Source organism: Chlamydotis macqueenii, chromosome 1 (assembly GCF_036417535.1).
Source record: "Chlamydotis macqueenii isolate bChlMac1 chromosome 1, bChlMac1.mat, whole genome shotgun sequence".
Lineage (NCBI taxonomy): Eukaryota > Metazoa > Chordata > Aves > Otidiformes > Otididae > Chlamydotis > Chlamydotis macqueenii.
In genome coordinates this window covers 52324264-52338415 of record NC_141556.1, presented here as the reverse complement: position 1 = coordinate 52338415, position 14152 = coordinate 52324264, and the positions used below count along the sequence as shown (strand labels likewise).

Below are 14152 nucleotides of genomic sequence, written 5' to 3'. Positions count from 1 at the left end.
CAGGAATTTGACTTAAGTATTAAAACCTCCTCCTGCTTTCCCTTGGTTGCAGTGTCAGGTGCCTTTAGGAGCATTAGTCATAAAATGACTATAATTGTAAAATAGGAATTTAAAGCTCTTCTTTGAAATTGTCAAATGAGTATTCAGTTAAAGTTTAAGAGCCAGAATTCAAATTTTCCTTTGGTTCATACAGGATATTAAAGAATCAGTTGAATATCTTTTTTTTTTTTTTTTTTTTTTAATAGAACTAAAGAGAAAGTTCTTAAATAGTTTTTGAAAGCATAATTTGTCCTCTTTCACCAGCATCTCAAAGGCCTACAGACTAACTATAAATGTTTTCATTAGATTTTTGCTGAAACACAATTCCTTCTTTTATTTTGATTAAAGGATTGATTAACTTTGCCAGATATTTTTGCTGCAGCTCTGTGGAGCAGTACAGTGCAGCACAAGGTATCTGAACAATTTACCTTCCATAATTCTGTGTACTAACCTGTATTTGCTCTGGAGGCAAGTAAGATCAAGAATATTAAGAAATTATTTTTGTGTTTTAAGGTGTCTTGGGTTGCCCACGAACTTGCCTTCATGCTATTTTAAACATACTGGAGAAGGGCACTGAAACAAGGAACGGGCCTACAGCAGTTCAAGAATCTCCTCATCTTGCAGAACTTTGTTACCAGGTATTCAGCGTACTTTCTGTTGGCAAATACTGAAAGAAGACTCAAAATAAAACTAGCTACTTTTTGGTTGGTGAACATGGATGGTTGATGATTTTGATAATAGTTTCATTTTTGAAATGCATCTGACAGATTTTTATATACATGGAACTCTTTCTATTCTACCTTTCTCTGTGTGAAAAAGTATTGTAACAACACAGAAAATAAACAAACTGCACTCCTGTCAGAAGTTGGAATAGGGATATACCTGTAAAACTAATGTTCTAAATAGTTTTGGTGAGTCTTTGAATCTGTTGTGACTATATGCCTTTTTTTTTTTTTTTTTTTTTTTTTTTTTTAAATTTTGGAACTGCAGTTTGCAAGCAGGTGAAATAACAAATAATCCCAAATAAGCCAGTAAAATTATCTTCTTTATTCTGTAGAAGTGACAGAATGTATGTATTATGTCTCAGGGGGTGAGATGGGGAAGACAGCTGAATTATACTTACGTGCAAGGTAGCTGATGTTTGATCTTAAATCATATAATCTTATGATTACACACCTGTATCATGTTGAAAATATGAAATCTAGAAAGGATTTCAAACATTATTAAAAATGAAAGAGGCCATACTGTAGAAGGAGGGGGAAATAAAAAGATTAGATTTACCATCTTGGTGAATCTGGAGACTGAAAAAGACACTCATTTTTAAGTGAGCTGAACAAACAAAGTCTTACATAGTGTCACATTGCGTGCAAATAACCGTTGTAATCATCCACATGCTGATAGTCCTTTAATGTCATAATTAAACGTTTGTTAGAAATATGTTCAGCTTTGGAGTAAGCTGTGCATCTTCTCATTTGGTGGTTGGTTTGTTTTTAGAATAAATTCCATAAATTGATATCTACTGTTTTTTGATTGTCAGGTGATCTATCAGTTGTGTGCGTGCTCTGAAACGTCAGGTCCAACTATGAGGTATCTGAGGACCAGTCAGGATTTCTTATTCACTCAGCTGCAGTATTTGCCATTTTCTATCAAAGGTAATTTTTATGCTAAGATAAGATTGTGCATGCTTAAAATTCAATGCATCTTTTGACTCCCTAGGAATCATAGGAGAAACATAGGTAGCATTATTAAACGGAATTAATTACTACCTCTGCTAACCTTTTAATTCTGCAAAAATTGAACTCTGCCTAGTTAGAAAGTTCAGATTATTAGTGCTGAACTTTTGTAAAAGAATATTAGTTTTGGAACACATCAATTCTCCAGAAGGAAATCCAAATCTGTATTTCAATTATCACTGTAGTTTTGTTAGATTATGATACAAAAAAAAAAAATATTTTTGACAAGAAAAAATACAATGAAGAACTGAGGGAATAGAGGCTGATGGTTGTAACCACCCGTGTCTTCTCTTCCTTTGAATAAAGAACTCGTATTTGGTGATGGCATTAACTTTTAAGTTAATAGGTGTGTTTGTAATGTTCGACCAACATTTCTCAAGTGTCTTAAATTGAATAAATGTACTTATTCCGTTTACCAGATGCTTGACCACTAGTCCTTTGTTAAATGATAGTAAACGTAGCATTTCAATACATGTATCTGGCATGGGTAAAACACATTAGATGTTTCTATATAACCTAATAATGTAAATTAGATTAATACAGAATATGAAGATTCTTGGAGACCCACAGTCAAGCCTTATTAACTTTAATCAAAGTTATAATTAATTTTGGGTAAATATCTGATTATTTTAACTGAAATAACTGACCCTGTTTGTTCATGAAGCAGTGCATTCTCCACCATGACTGTTAGTACAGATTATATCCAGATTTTTTTTGTGTATATGTATACTCTTAGTGACATGTATTTGTATGATTTGTTTTCATAATAACCACATGTTCATTTAATGGCTTTTGTCAGATCTCTCAGTCCTTTTGTCTCATAAACAAATAGCGAGCAGATAATAAATAATGACATCTTCTAAAAGCTTTCTCACATGAAAAATGCTTCCCTTGGAGTAAGTAATATTATTTATGTTTGATTTTTGTAATTGTTTCCTTATCCCAATGCAGAACATGAGATTTCAACATTGAACCAAATGTCCTGGCTGATGAAGACTGCAGCTATAGAAATGCGAGTGACATCGCTGAACCGCCAGCGCTCCCACACACAGAGACTGCTGCATCTGCTGCTTGATGACATGCCTGTCAAACCATACTTGGGTAAGAGGAAATTTCTGTGAGGGTAAATAAGGTTGAATAAGTGGAAGTATGGGAGGCTTTGTTTGAATTCTTTTCTTTATAAGCTTTGGACAGTTTGTTTGTGATATCTGGTCTCGAATTGCCACTGGAAAGATGGGAAGATCATGGTGGTTGTAGAGTCCAAAGTGAAAAAAATCAGGGCATCTTTTTGTTCATTGCTGCTTTGTCTGTGTTTCATTTTTGAAACATCTCAATGTATACGGTGATACAAAAAAATTAAACATACTGTATGGGGTAGGAGAGGGGAATATTAAAAAAAATTAAAATTATAAATTAATTTATTTGAGGATGCTATCTGGAGTTGTTTCTAGAGAAGGTAGAGGATCTTCCTTGGTAAACAATTTTAGACAAGTTTTTCTCAGTCTTAACTTCTGTCTGTTACATATTTTCAGCTCTCTCTCACAGAAGATAGTAGCTGCAGCTCAGTTTGGCTTTTGACATTATAACATCACAAAAAGGATATTCCAATGTGATGTAAAATGCGATGTTAAATAAAAAGGCAAGATTTCAGGGTTTCAGAACAGAGTAGAAGTGAATCAAGAGAAACAGAAATAGGTGGCAATAAAACCACAAAGAAAATAAACAGAATAACTGGAAGATATAATAATGGGCTGCAGCAGTATGGTGTTTTCTCTCACTTTTATCTGTCTGCACACTGTCTCTTCATCCTTGTGGAGATCCGAGTACGGGAAACTGTGTCCAGATACCCTACTTATTTCACAGTGTTCCTCCAACTGCATTATTCATACTGGAGGGTGCGCTGTCCTTTTAGGCATTCCTAGTACTGTCAAATCTGTATTTGATAATTGGCTAGCTTCTGTGAGATAGGTATTGTTTTCATTTTATTAACAGTCAAGGCTGTATTTTTATTATAAGACTTTCACATGAAAAGTTTGTTTGTGTGTGCTCTCTGTCTTTCTCTTTCAGTATTAATAAAGTAGGTGGTATTTTTTCCCTTCAGATTTTTTTTTTAAGTAATTTATTTATTATGTTTTATTCCCTTCAGGTGATGGTGAAGGAGGAATGGAAGATGAAAGTCGATCGGTCAGTGGCTTTCTCCACTTCGACACTGCTTCCAAAGGTGAGCTTTATGGCTGTTGATTATTTCTCAGTAAAGTTTTTCTGATCCTGAATGGGTGGAGGGCTGCCTCTAGAAAGAACACTTTGAAAAAAAAAATAATAGATTTTCTGAACAGCAGCAGTGCATGGAACAATTATATTTGGGGGAAGGGACCGAATTTTAGAACTTTGACATTGATGGTTGGAGTGAATGGAAAATACTGGACTGGAAAGGAAGTTAGAAGAGTCTCTGTTTAAGTATCTATGGGAATCATAGAATCATAGAATCACATGGTTGGATGGGACCTATAAGATCATCTAGTCCAACCGTCTTCCCACTACCATTGCTGCCACAGCTACTAAACCATATCCTGTAGCTTCTCATCAAGCCGCCTCTTGAACACTGCCAGGGACGGCGACTCTAGCACCTCCCTGGGCAGGCCATTCCAGTGCCTGACCACTCTTTGGGAGAAAAAGTTTTTCCTCACGTCCAATCTAAACCTCCTCTGGTACAACTTGTGGCCATTTCCTCGGGTCCTGCTTGTTGCCTGGGAGAAGAGGCCAAACCCCTGTTCATCACAACCTGCCTTCAGGAAGCTATAGAGTGCAATGAGATCTCCCCTGAGCCTCCTCTTCTCCAGACTAAACAATCCCAACTCTCTCAGCCGCTCCTCATAAGACTTGTGCTCCAGACCCCTCACCAGCTTTGTTGCCCTTCTCTGGACACGTTCCAGGGCTTCAATGTCTTTCTTGTAGTGAGGGGCCCAAAACTGAACACAATACTCGAGGTGCGGCCTCACCAGTGCCGAATACAGGGGGATAATTACCTCCCTGCTCCTACTGGCCACACTATTTCTAATGCAGGCCAGGATGCCGTTGGCCCTCTTGGCCACCTGGGCACACTGTCGGCTCATGTTCAGCTGAGCATCAACCATGAAGGCAGAATGAGAGGCAGAATGAGTCTATGAATTTACTGCTAACAACAGTGAGACTGTTCCTAGGGCTGAACATATTTGTATTTTCATGGCAAAGAATGTAAAACCGAAGTAAGTAACTTCAGATTCCTTACAATGATTCTAAGTCTCAATATAGGACTGCATGGTTCTCATTGAAAACCAGCTTGCTTTTATTTAGGAGAAAAAATTAGAATATTGTATTTGTAAATACTAGATTACATGCATACATAACAGGAGAACAATACAGTAAACACAAATTAAGAACTTAAGGCTCTAGAAAATGTTTTTAAACCCCTTATATGGATTGATAGCGCTTTCTGAAGATTTGATGTTTTCTTTTGAAACTTTACATGTTAAGATTGGATTTACAAAGATGAGTTAGGCTTCTGTTGTCATTTTTTTTTTTTGTTTTCCCTTTGATATTTCTGAATACAGTTTGACTTGGTTTACATTTCCAGTACGCAGGAAGATCTTAAGTATCCTGGATTCAATTGACTTCAGTCAGGACATTCCAGAGCCTTTACAACTGGATTTTTTTGACCGGGTTCAGATTGAGCAAGTCATTGCTAATTGTGAGCACAAGAATGCACGTGGACAAGTGATCTGCAATGTCAAGGTGCGCAGTGGTCTATTTTCTCAAGTTGCATGTGCTGTTTTATATCGTGATGATGATAATAATTTTAAAAATGATCAGTGTATTAATAAGACTTTGAAACTTGCTTTCACATAGAAAGTATAGGTGTGTTAGATCTGTGCATAATTTATCCAAATATTTGGATTAGTTTGTTTATTCTTCTGCACACACCGATTTATCATTTGCAGTAGGCAGATGCATCAGTTTAAGACATTTTCAGGAAATACTCTATCTTGGAACGCTCAAGTGATAATGCAGCTATGATATCATTGGTTTCCAGAACACAACTATGTAGTACTACACTGTAGTACTCTACACAGTTACATACACAACATAGTTGTGTACTGCAGCAGGTCTTGGAGGCTTTAGTTAAGATCCTGTCACATTGTGCTGAGTACTTGACAAGGGTATGATAAACAGTCCTGAAAAAATTGTGATCTGAGAGACAAGTGACAGAACACGACTGGAATGAAATGTAAAAATGATCTTAATGGTGACAGGAAGGCAGCTATTCCATATTGGGAACCAGCTATTCTATATTGTAAAATGTATTTTAGACTTCAGAGAAAACAAACTCTTCCTTATGTGCAAGAGGACTACAGTGGAGGTTGAAGAGGAAAGGGACAGAAGAATTTAGGACCAGAAGGAAATGAATGAGTGCAAAAATGAGAAGTGCAGTGAGCAGGGAGAGAGACTAGATAGCTGAAAGTACTGCAGTTAGAGAATGAAGTATGGGAGAAACCTAAAACATGTGTAAAACTTACTTGAATCTCAGTCCTTCATCTAGCATCTTTCATTATGTAGCCATCTCCTAAATACTTTCGGGAGGGTCAAATAAATCTTCCTCGTCATTAAAGTTTCTTTTTTAACTTTGTAATTTCAGTACCTTCACAGAGTTCTGGTTGCAGAAGTCAATGCCCTTCAAGGAATGGCAGCAATAGGCCAGAGACCTTTACTTATGGAGGTAAGTACAGAAAAAATACACTACTCTTTGTTGTTGCTCTTGGTGGATTTCAAATACTGTGAAGCAGTAAGCTTTGCTATGAAAGCTTGTGGATTTGAGTCCTAACTTTGAGTTAGTATTGAAGGAAAAAAACAACCAACCAACCGAAAAAAAACACATTAAAATTTGGTAAGATAAACAACTACTTAATGTACTGTTCTCTAAACAGCAGACTTTTTTTTTTTTTTTTCCTTTTCCTTGAACCTTTTCTCTCCCCATTACTGATAACAATTGCAGCTCCCACCCCACTGTACAGAAAGCAGTACATACCAATGTCATGACTGGCTGTTGACAAGTACAGTGTGTAGCAGCCAAATTCATCTTGCCTTTCTCTCGTAGAGGATGACAATTTATTTCTCCTTTCTTCTATACAGCTATAGTTTCAGTGAACTTGGAGCTTAATTATTTTCTGAGGTTCCTGCCATCTTGTAAATTTAGTTGAAAATTGGCTAAATGGATTTGAAAGTTGAAGAATGAAGGAGAAATGACTTGGACTAAAATGGGAAGAAAATGCACAAATAGATTTTTTTCATAGTTGTTTTTGTTTTGATTTTGAAGTGTATGTTTAGAAAAGAATTTCCTTGTTTGTTTGTTTTGCTGTGAGCTTGGAACATTCACAATGGAAAGGCCTTGTGAAAAGCAGCTCACAAATGGATTGGCCTATCTTGTTAAAATTATTAATAGCAGCTTGTTTCTGATAAGCTGAAGACTTACCTTCCCCCCTCCCCCCACCCCCCGCCACCCAAAGGCTATTACTAATAGATAAAATTGTCATCTTGAAATCTATCTTTGCTATTAAATTATTTTAGCATATTATAACTCAATTTCTTTGTTATGGGTGTTCAGGAGATCAACACTATCCTGCAGTACGTAGTGGAGCGGAACAAGCTGCTGCAATGCCTCCATGCTAAGAGGCATGCTTTAGAGTCGTGGAGACAACTGGTGGAAATTATACTCACTGCCTGCCCCCAGGATCTCATACAGGCTGAGGACAGACAACTGATTATCCGTGATCTATTGCAGGATGTGCATGACAAGGTAGTGCTATACTGGAAATCAACCCTCTCCTTGAAATTTGTTGCTATATCTTTTTATGTGAAAGAAAAGCTACTCTTCAAGTAGCATTCTTGATTGCAACAAAAAATAAATTTGTCTGCCTTTAATATTTTTTTTAGTTTTCTGATTGCTGCCGTGCTGAAGTTGAATGCACTGTGGACAGAGGGGATGTTCTGTATTCTTGCATACCCACTGTCAAACTATGAAGCATATATTGAGAAATCTCAAAGACATTTCTGTATAATCCAGTATGATGGTAGTCTGGAAAGGGTGTATGAAAAGGAAATAGCCCATTTTGAGGAACATAAAAGAACTCACAGAAGGAATAAAGGCAAACAGTACTGCAGTTGCTGATTTACTGTGTTTAGATGACTCACTGCAAATCCTGCTGCTGCTTCTTTTGAAAAATGAGAGAGTTGAATAAAGCTTCAGAGTAGAAAAATAAAATATTTTACAATTAGAAGGGCTTTTGGAAATGCAAGAGTTTGCTTTGTCATAAAATATTTAAAGTCTAGATGGCTTACTGATGAATTATAGTAATTATAATAATTTTTGAGATGGTCCAGGCAGTTACTACTGACCCAGCCATTCTCAAAGAAAAAATTTAATAAAGCATCCTTGTATTGTTTAGGCTGCTGGGACTTTTTTTTGTTGCTTTATTGTGAGAATTATGCTGTTCGTAGTTCTCCTGATTAGACAAGTTGTGTTTTGAGAAATGTATATGAAAATGTTATATTTTTTTCAAGCAAAAGGTAACCTTTTGGAGTTTTGTTGTTGTCATTTCCATTACATTTTCTGTAGGAGTTACCTAAAATCTATTTTTAGTGGAGTGTTGGTTTTGTTTTTTAGGTGAACAAAGTATTAAAAAAAAAACCAAACAAAATGCGGGAAACAAGAAAAGCCTTTGCTTCTCAAAGGAATTTATTTCGTTCCTAAAATCTTTACAGAGCAGAAATTTCAGACTCAAATTTTCTATAATACTTAATTTTTAGTGAAGGTGTTATTAATTTGAGAAAACAATTATCATTATTTTGTTTTGAAAATAATGGATCTCTTGTATTAAACAACTATATTGCTTAAAAGGAATGCTCTGTGACTGTCAGTGATGAAGATACCAGATTTACCTTTTACATGCTGAAGTGAACTAAAACAGTAAATGCTAACTTCTCATTAGTGTTTCTTCACAGTGTTTCTCCTTGTTGTCTTAAATGCTACTTTGATGCTCACCCCTTTGAGTTTTCTGAATTTTATCTTCACATTTTTAATGGAAACAGTTTTCTTAAATAGCTGTAAAGCCAGGAGGATGTCAGTTGTTCTTTCCCTAGCTTAGGTTTAGATATTTTACTAATAAAGCAACGCAAATATCAGCATGTTCCTTCCTTTTTCCCCATCTAGATTTAATTGTCATCCTGCCTGTGATTTATGTAAATTAAAAAGGCAGTTAATGGTGTTCTCAATTAAGATGTGCTCAGCTCCTCTTTCTGAACAAGTTTCTGATGCTACTGATTTTTATTTGTTTTAAATAGTGCCGTGTTAATGAAATCCCTATGCATACATAAATGAAATAGTTGTGAGAGGCTACATTAATTGCTTTAATAGCTCATGAAATCAGACACTTCTTTTTTTTTTTTTTCCTTATTTCTTTTTTTTTTTTTTTTTTTTTTTTCTTTTTCTTCTTCTGTATTAAGATCCTAGATGATGATGCAGCTCAGGAGTTGATGCCAGTGGTGGCAGGGGCTGTGTTCACCCTGACTGCCCACCTAAGCCAGTCCGTGAAAACCGAGCAGAAACAGCCACTTGCACTCCCTATGGCGGGACAATCCCAATACGTCTTGATGCTGGATGGTTCTTTTACCTCATCGCCTGGCTCTGAGAGCATATCCATGGGGTTTGCTTCCATTGGCGACTCTTCTCTCCACATCATCTTAAAAAAGCTGCTGGATTTCATTTTGAAAACAGGTGTGTTGACCTTTGCAGTGCATGTGTGGGGAATTCCAAGCGCCAAGAGTAGAAAGATGGACTGAGCTGCTTCCTGTTGCTGCAGTACAGATTTTTATTTCAGTTAATTAGGTGGATCTTACATGATTAATATAGATCTAAATGATGTTACTAACATGAAAAAAAATCAATAAACATGTAATTTTTTTTTTTTAATCTGAGCAACAAGCAGAAGAGAGATGTGTAAATATTGCCACTTTTTTTGGAGCAGCATAACCTTGCTGAATTTACTCATAAATACACTTTTATGTGAACAGTTGAACTCTGACTTAAGGAATCTATTTGTTTTCTTTCTGCCAGCGTTGCCATAGGAAAGTTAAATTAAGTGCCAGTGGAAGATGGTGTTATGGAATTTACACTTATTTGGTTTTAATTATGAATGTTTCTTGTGAACAGGTGGTGGCTTCCAGAGAGTGAGAACACACCTTTATGGATCACTGCTTTACTATTTGCAGATTGCCCAGAGACCAGATGAACCAGACACTTTAGAAGCGGGTATGGTCCAATGGTATTATGGAAAAGAGAAAAAAAAATAAAAATAAAAATTGTTATTTAACCCTGAACGGTACAGTTTCTGCATGCTAAGTTGTCTTCTGGAAATAGGTAGATTATGTAGATAGAAACCATCTTACTCCAAGAGCATCTGAAATTAGGTGGTTATGCTAAATGATGCAAATCTTCCTCTATTCTGACCTGCCTAGCTACGTATGAATTCAAAATATATTGTTCTGGATGAGGATATTAAATTTCTAATCTTCATCACTAAAGAAGGTATTTCATTTGTGTCCATTTGCAGCTATTCATCATAGCTACAAAATTGGACTGGAGATTATTTGGACCTACTTGAGAACGATTTCAGCTGTAGAAATGTATTGCCTCCACATCTGTATGTAGACTCATAACACAGTGATCTTATTTTAAAAACAAACAAAACAAAAACCCCAAAGATAATTTAATATTATTTCTGTTCCTTTAGCTGAAGACCCCTAGAGGATAAACAAACAAACAAAAAAGCATCACTCCTAACCCCCTCAAAATAAGCAAAAACTAAGCCAGCCAGAGTTGGTGCTTGACCAAGAGAGCTTATGGTGAATATTCTCTCTGTTAATGGCTTAAATACTTGATTTGACAGTGTTCCTAGTCATTATTTCATCTTAGAGCTTGGACAGGGATTGAAAAACAAACTTGGGGCTAGCACCTGTGCATGCAGACTCTTTCTGCTTTCACTTGATCAGCATTTTGAGCTACGGTAGTAAAAATACCTTTGAATTTGTTATGACCCCTTTGTAGTTTATTGCTGGCTTTGGATTCAGCTCTTGCCCACTTAAGTCACCTTGTTTACTTCCTTTCAAAACCAAGTCTTTTGGTCCCAGTGAAAGTTCTTAGGCCTAATAGTCTGCTTAAATTTTTTCTAAGATTCAGTACATGTAACATTGAATATATATTTGCAAGGATGGTGTATGTATACAGGCACACACACTTTTTTTTGTTTGTTTGTTTGTTTGTATTGGCTGGCCTATGTGTGATGTTCAGGAGAGAATGGATTTATAGGAAAACGTTTACACGTTGGTCCAAATCTCCATCCATTGTTTGGGGCATTTTTGTTGCAAGATGGAGAATGCCCTGAAGGATGTAGCCTCAGCTCTACTGTAGCTAAGCTAATGCTAAGCTGCTCATCTTTGCAGGTTTCATTTTTTTGTTTTACTTGCTTTTTACAGCTAAAAAAACGATGTGGGAACGTCTGACAGCTCCTGAAGATGCGTTTAGTAAATTGCAACGGGAAAACATGGCAATTATTGAGAGTTATGGGGCAGCTCTCATGGAGGTGGTCTGTCGTGATGCTTGTGATGGTCATGAGATAGGCCGGGTAAATACATCTGTTCCTTTGCAATCACTGTTCTGTTTGTTTTAAAGAACATTTTACTACTGTGCAGAAAAGCGGAATTTCATGAGGTAGGACTAGAACATTTTTTGTATATGCTTAATCTCTTTGATGTTTCTGTCCTCCTACTCATCCTTCAAGCTGTTGAAAGTAGGGATGTACATGCATATTAATTTTTTTTCCTCAAAAAAGCTACTTGTCTTATTGCTTAAAAATAAGAGTAGCAAGCATGGCTGCAAAAGATGGTAGCTGTGAACTGCTGTGGCATTTATTTGTTGTTTTTTTCAAATCATGGCCTTACCAGTTTATTTTCCCACTTTGGGAAGATTTATTGACTTCAGAAAGAAATATTTTCTGATACTTCAGTGGACAGGAATCTAGTCGGAATGCAAACTAGTTTTAAGTAGCAATAGCACTTGTAGCAATAAGTCATTAAAATATTTTGGCATAGTTATTGTTCAACAATATCTGTAATATTTTGTTAAAGAACCATAGCAAGAAGGTCATTGGCTCATACTGCATTAAAATGTCAAGAAATCTTAAAATATTTTCCACATAAAGAATTGCAATTGTAGTGCAGAAATGCATTATATTTTTAAGAAGCTATTAGAAGGAACCGCTTAGCATTTCATATTTCTACGTGTTTGTTAGAAATCTCATTGATCTCATGGATTTAATTCTGGTTTGTTTTTTTCTTCTTTTTTCTTTTTTTTTTTTTTTTTTTTGTTTTGTTTTGTTTTGTTTTTTTTTCTTCCCCCATCCCAGATGCTGGCATTGGCTTTGCTTGATCGTATTGTTTCAGTAGACAAGCAGCAGCAGTGGCTATTGTATCTCTCCAATAGTGGCTACCTGAAGGTGCTTGTGGATAGCCTGGCAGATGATGATCTGACTCTTCAGAGCTTGCTCACACCTCAGCCCCCTTTACTTAAAGCGCTGTACACCTATGAGTCCAAAATGGTAATAGTACTTCAAAAACGATGTTGTGATATGGTGGGGTTTTTTTAACAATAAAAGTTGTTTGTCTGTACTTCACATTGATTGTACTCAGAGATAATTTACTAAAATAATAGTATTTGAAATTATGTTAAAATCAAGAGGGAAAATAGTCATAGTAAGTCTCATTGTGCATCTCTGATACTTATCCTTCTCTACCCTTCTCTAGGCATTCCTCACTAGAGTAGCTAAAAGTCAGCAAGGGGCATTAGAGCTGTTGCGATCTGGAGTGATTGTGAGGCTGGCACAGTGTCAAGTGTATGACATGCGACCTGAAACAGACCATCAGGGGTAAGAGTTGGTTCCCTGGCTGATTTTGAAACTGTAATATAGTCTTGGAAGCATGTGAAATCTTTTTATAGACAGAAGTCTTTTGAGTAGGTATGTGTGAGTATATGTTTCGTGTGTGTGTTTCTTTAACCTATCACTTCAGTTTAAAGCTACCTTTTATTGAAACAAAAGTTCCAAATAAGTAGGTGTGAAGTCGTCCTTGTGTGTTCAGTTACTTAGACTATGTAAAATCCTATTTGTTTGATAACTTAGATGGGAATTGTTTACTAATACTACTTATTATTATTATTATTATTATATCATTTAGATTGTAATGTTTGAAAAACAGGCTGCACTGTAAACTTATTTTGGGAGCTTTGCAGTTGATGAACAAAAAGTGCAGAGTTCATCCTCCCCCATAAAACACTTATGAGACAGCAGTGAAGTAAATGTTATTTAAGAAATAGTTTACAATGTGTTAAAAAAAAAATTAAAAAATCACAGTTGTATATTGCTTGACAAATTTCTTGATGTATTGCTATGTTGTTAGTCATTGTGAGGTGACCCAGAGAAGATCTCAGAGAAGGAAATTGCATCTTTAGGGGAAATCACCTTGATTTAAATTTACAGTTCTTACTGACACACAGGGGGTTCAAACACTTCAGCAAAATTTAAGACTTAGAGAAATACTCTGATAAAAGTGCCGATGAGATATATAGGATTGTATGAAACCTACAGGGCATCTGTAGAGGACTGTATTTATCAGTTGCTTTAGAGTTAAGCACACCTCTTCCTAAAATATTTGTGAATACTTAGTTTTATACACAAGTAAAGAAAACATATGTCATACTTCTACAACAAAGTAATCTGATTTAATGTAGTATAGTGCAAAGAAGTAATTTTCTCTGCTTAGAGAAAATACCTGGCAGCAGCCTTCTAGGTAAATTGCAGCAGCTGTATATCACAAATTTGTTACTTTTCCAATATAAACTCAATTTAAGTACAGACCTATTATTGAAACGTTTGCAGGTTCATGAGGGTGATTGTAGGCTGAGGCTCTGCCTCACTAGTGGGCTTCACTTTTCTTGCACTGTTTATCTTTTTCTATTTTTTTTTTTTTTTCCTTTCTTCCCCCCTCTCTTAAGAATATATGGAATGAGAGATCCCCCAGTCTTCATTCCTACTCCAGTGGAACGTTATCGCCAGATTCTTCTTCCTGCTCTTCAACTGTGCCAGGTGATCCTCACATCCAGTATGGCACAACACCTGCAAGCAGCAGGACAGGTAAGTTCCAAAAGATCCTACAGTATCGCTGCTACTGCTCATTCAAAGAAATTATGTGTCCGTTTGCTCTGAAAGTAAGCTTTTTTAAAAAAAAAAAATCCTATC

The 14152-nt window shown here is 36.1% G+C and overlaps 1 protein-coding gene across 1 annotated transcript in view; it reads left to right on the top strand.

Moving 5' to 3' along the window:
* The window catches only part of NUP205 (nucleoporin 205), a 53399-nt gene that overhangs the window by 30903 nt on the left and 8344 nt on the right, over nucleotides 1-14152 (top strand). The window contains exons 22-34 of the mRNA XM_086750974.1: nucleotides 553-677; nucleotides 1577-1691; nucleotides 2724-2873; nucleotides 3919-3993; nucleotides 5386-5543; nucleotides 6445-6525; nucleotides 7411-7602; nucleotides 9309-9579; nucleotides 10015-10113; nucleotides 11337-11485; nucleotides 12266-12457; nucleotides 12663-12784; nucleotides 13909-14047. Coding sequence (XP_086607100.1) covers nucleotides 553-677; nucleotides 1577-1691; nucleotides 2724-2873; nucleotides 3919-3993; nucleotides 5386-5543; nucleotides 6445-6525; nucleotides 7411-7602; nucleotides 9309-9579; nucleotides 10015-10113; nucleotides 11337-11485; nucleotides 12266-12457; nucleotides 12663-12784; nucleotides 13909-14047 — 1868 coding nt within the window. The remainder of the gene's footprint in view (nucleotides 1-552; nucleotides 678-1576; nucleotides 1692-2723; nucleotides 2874-3918; nucleotides 3994-5385; nucleotides 5544-6444; nucleotides 6526-7410; nucleotides 7603-9308; nucleotides 9580-10014; nucleotides 10114-11336; nucleotides 11486-12265; nucleotides 12458-12662; nucleotides 12785-13908; nucleotides 14048-14152) is intronic.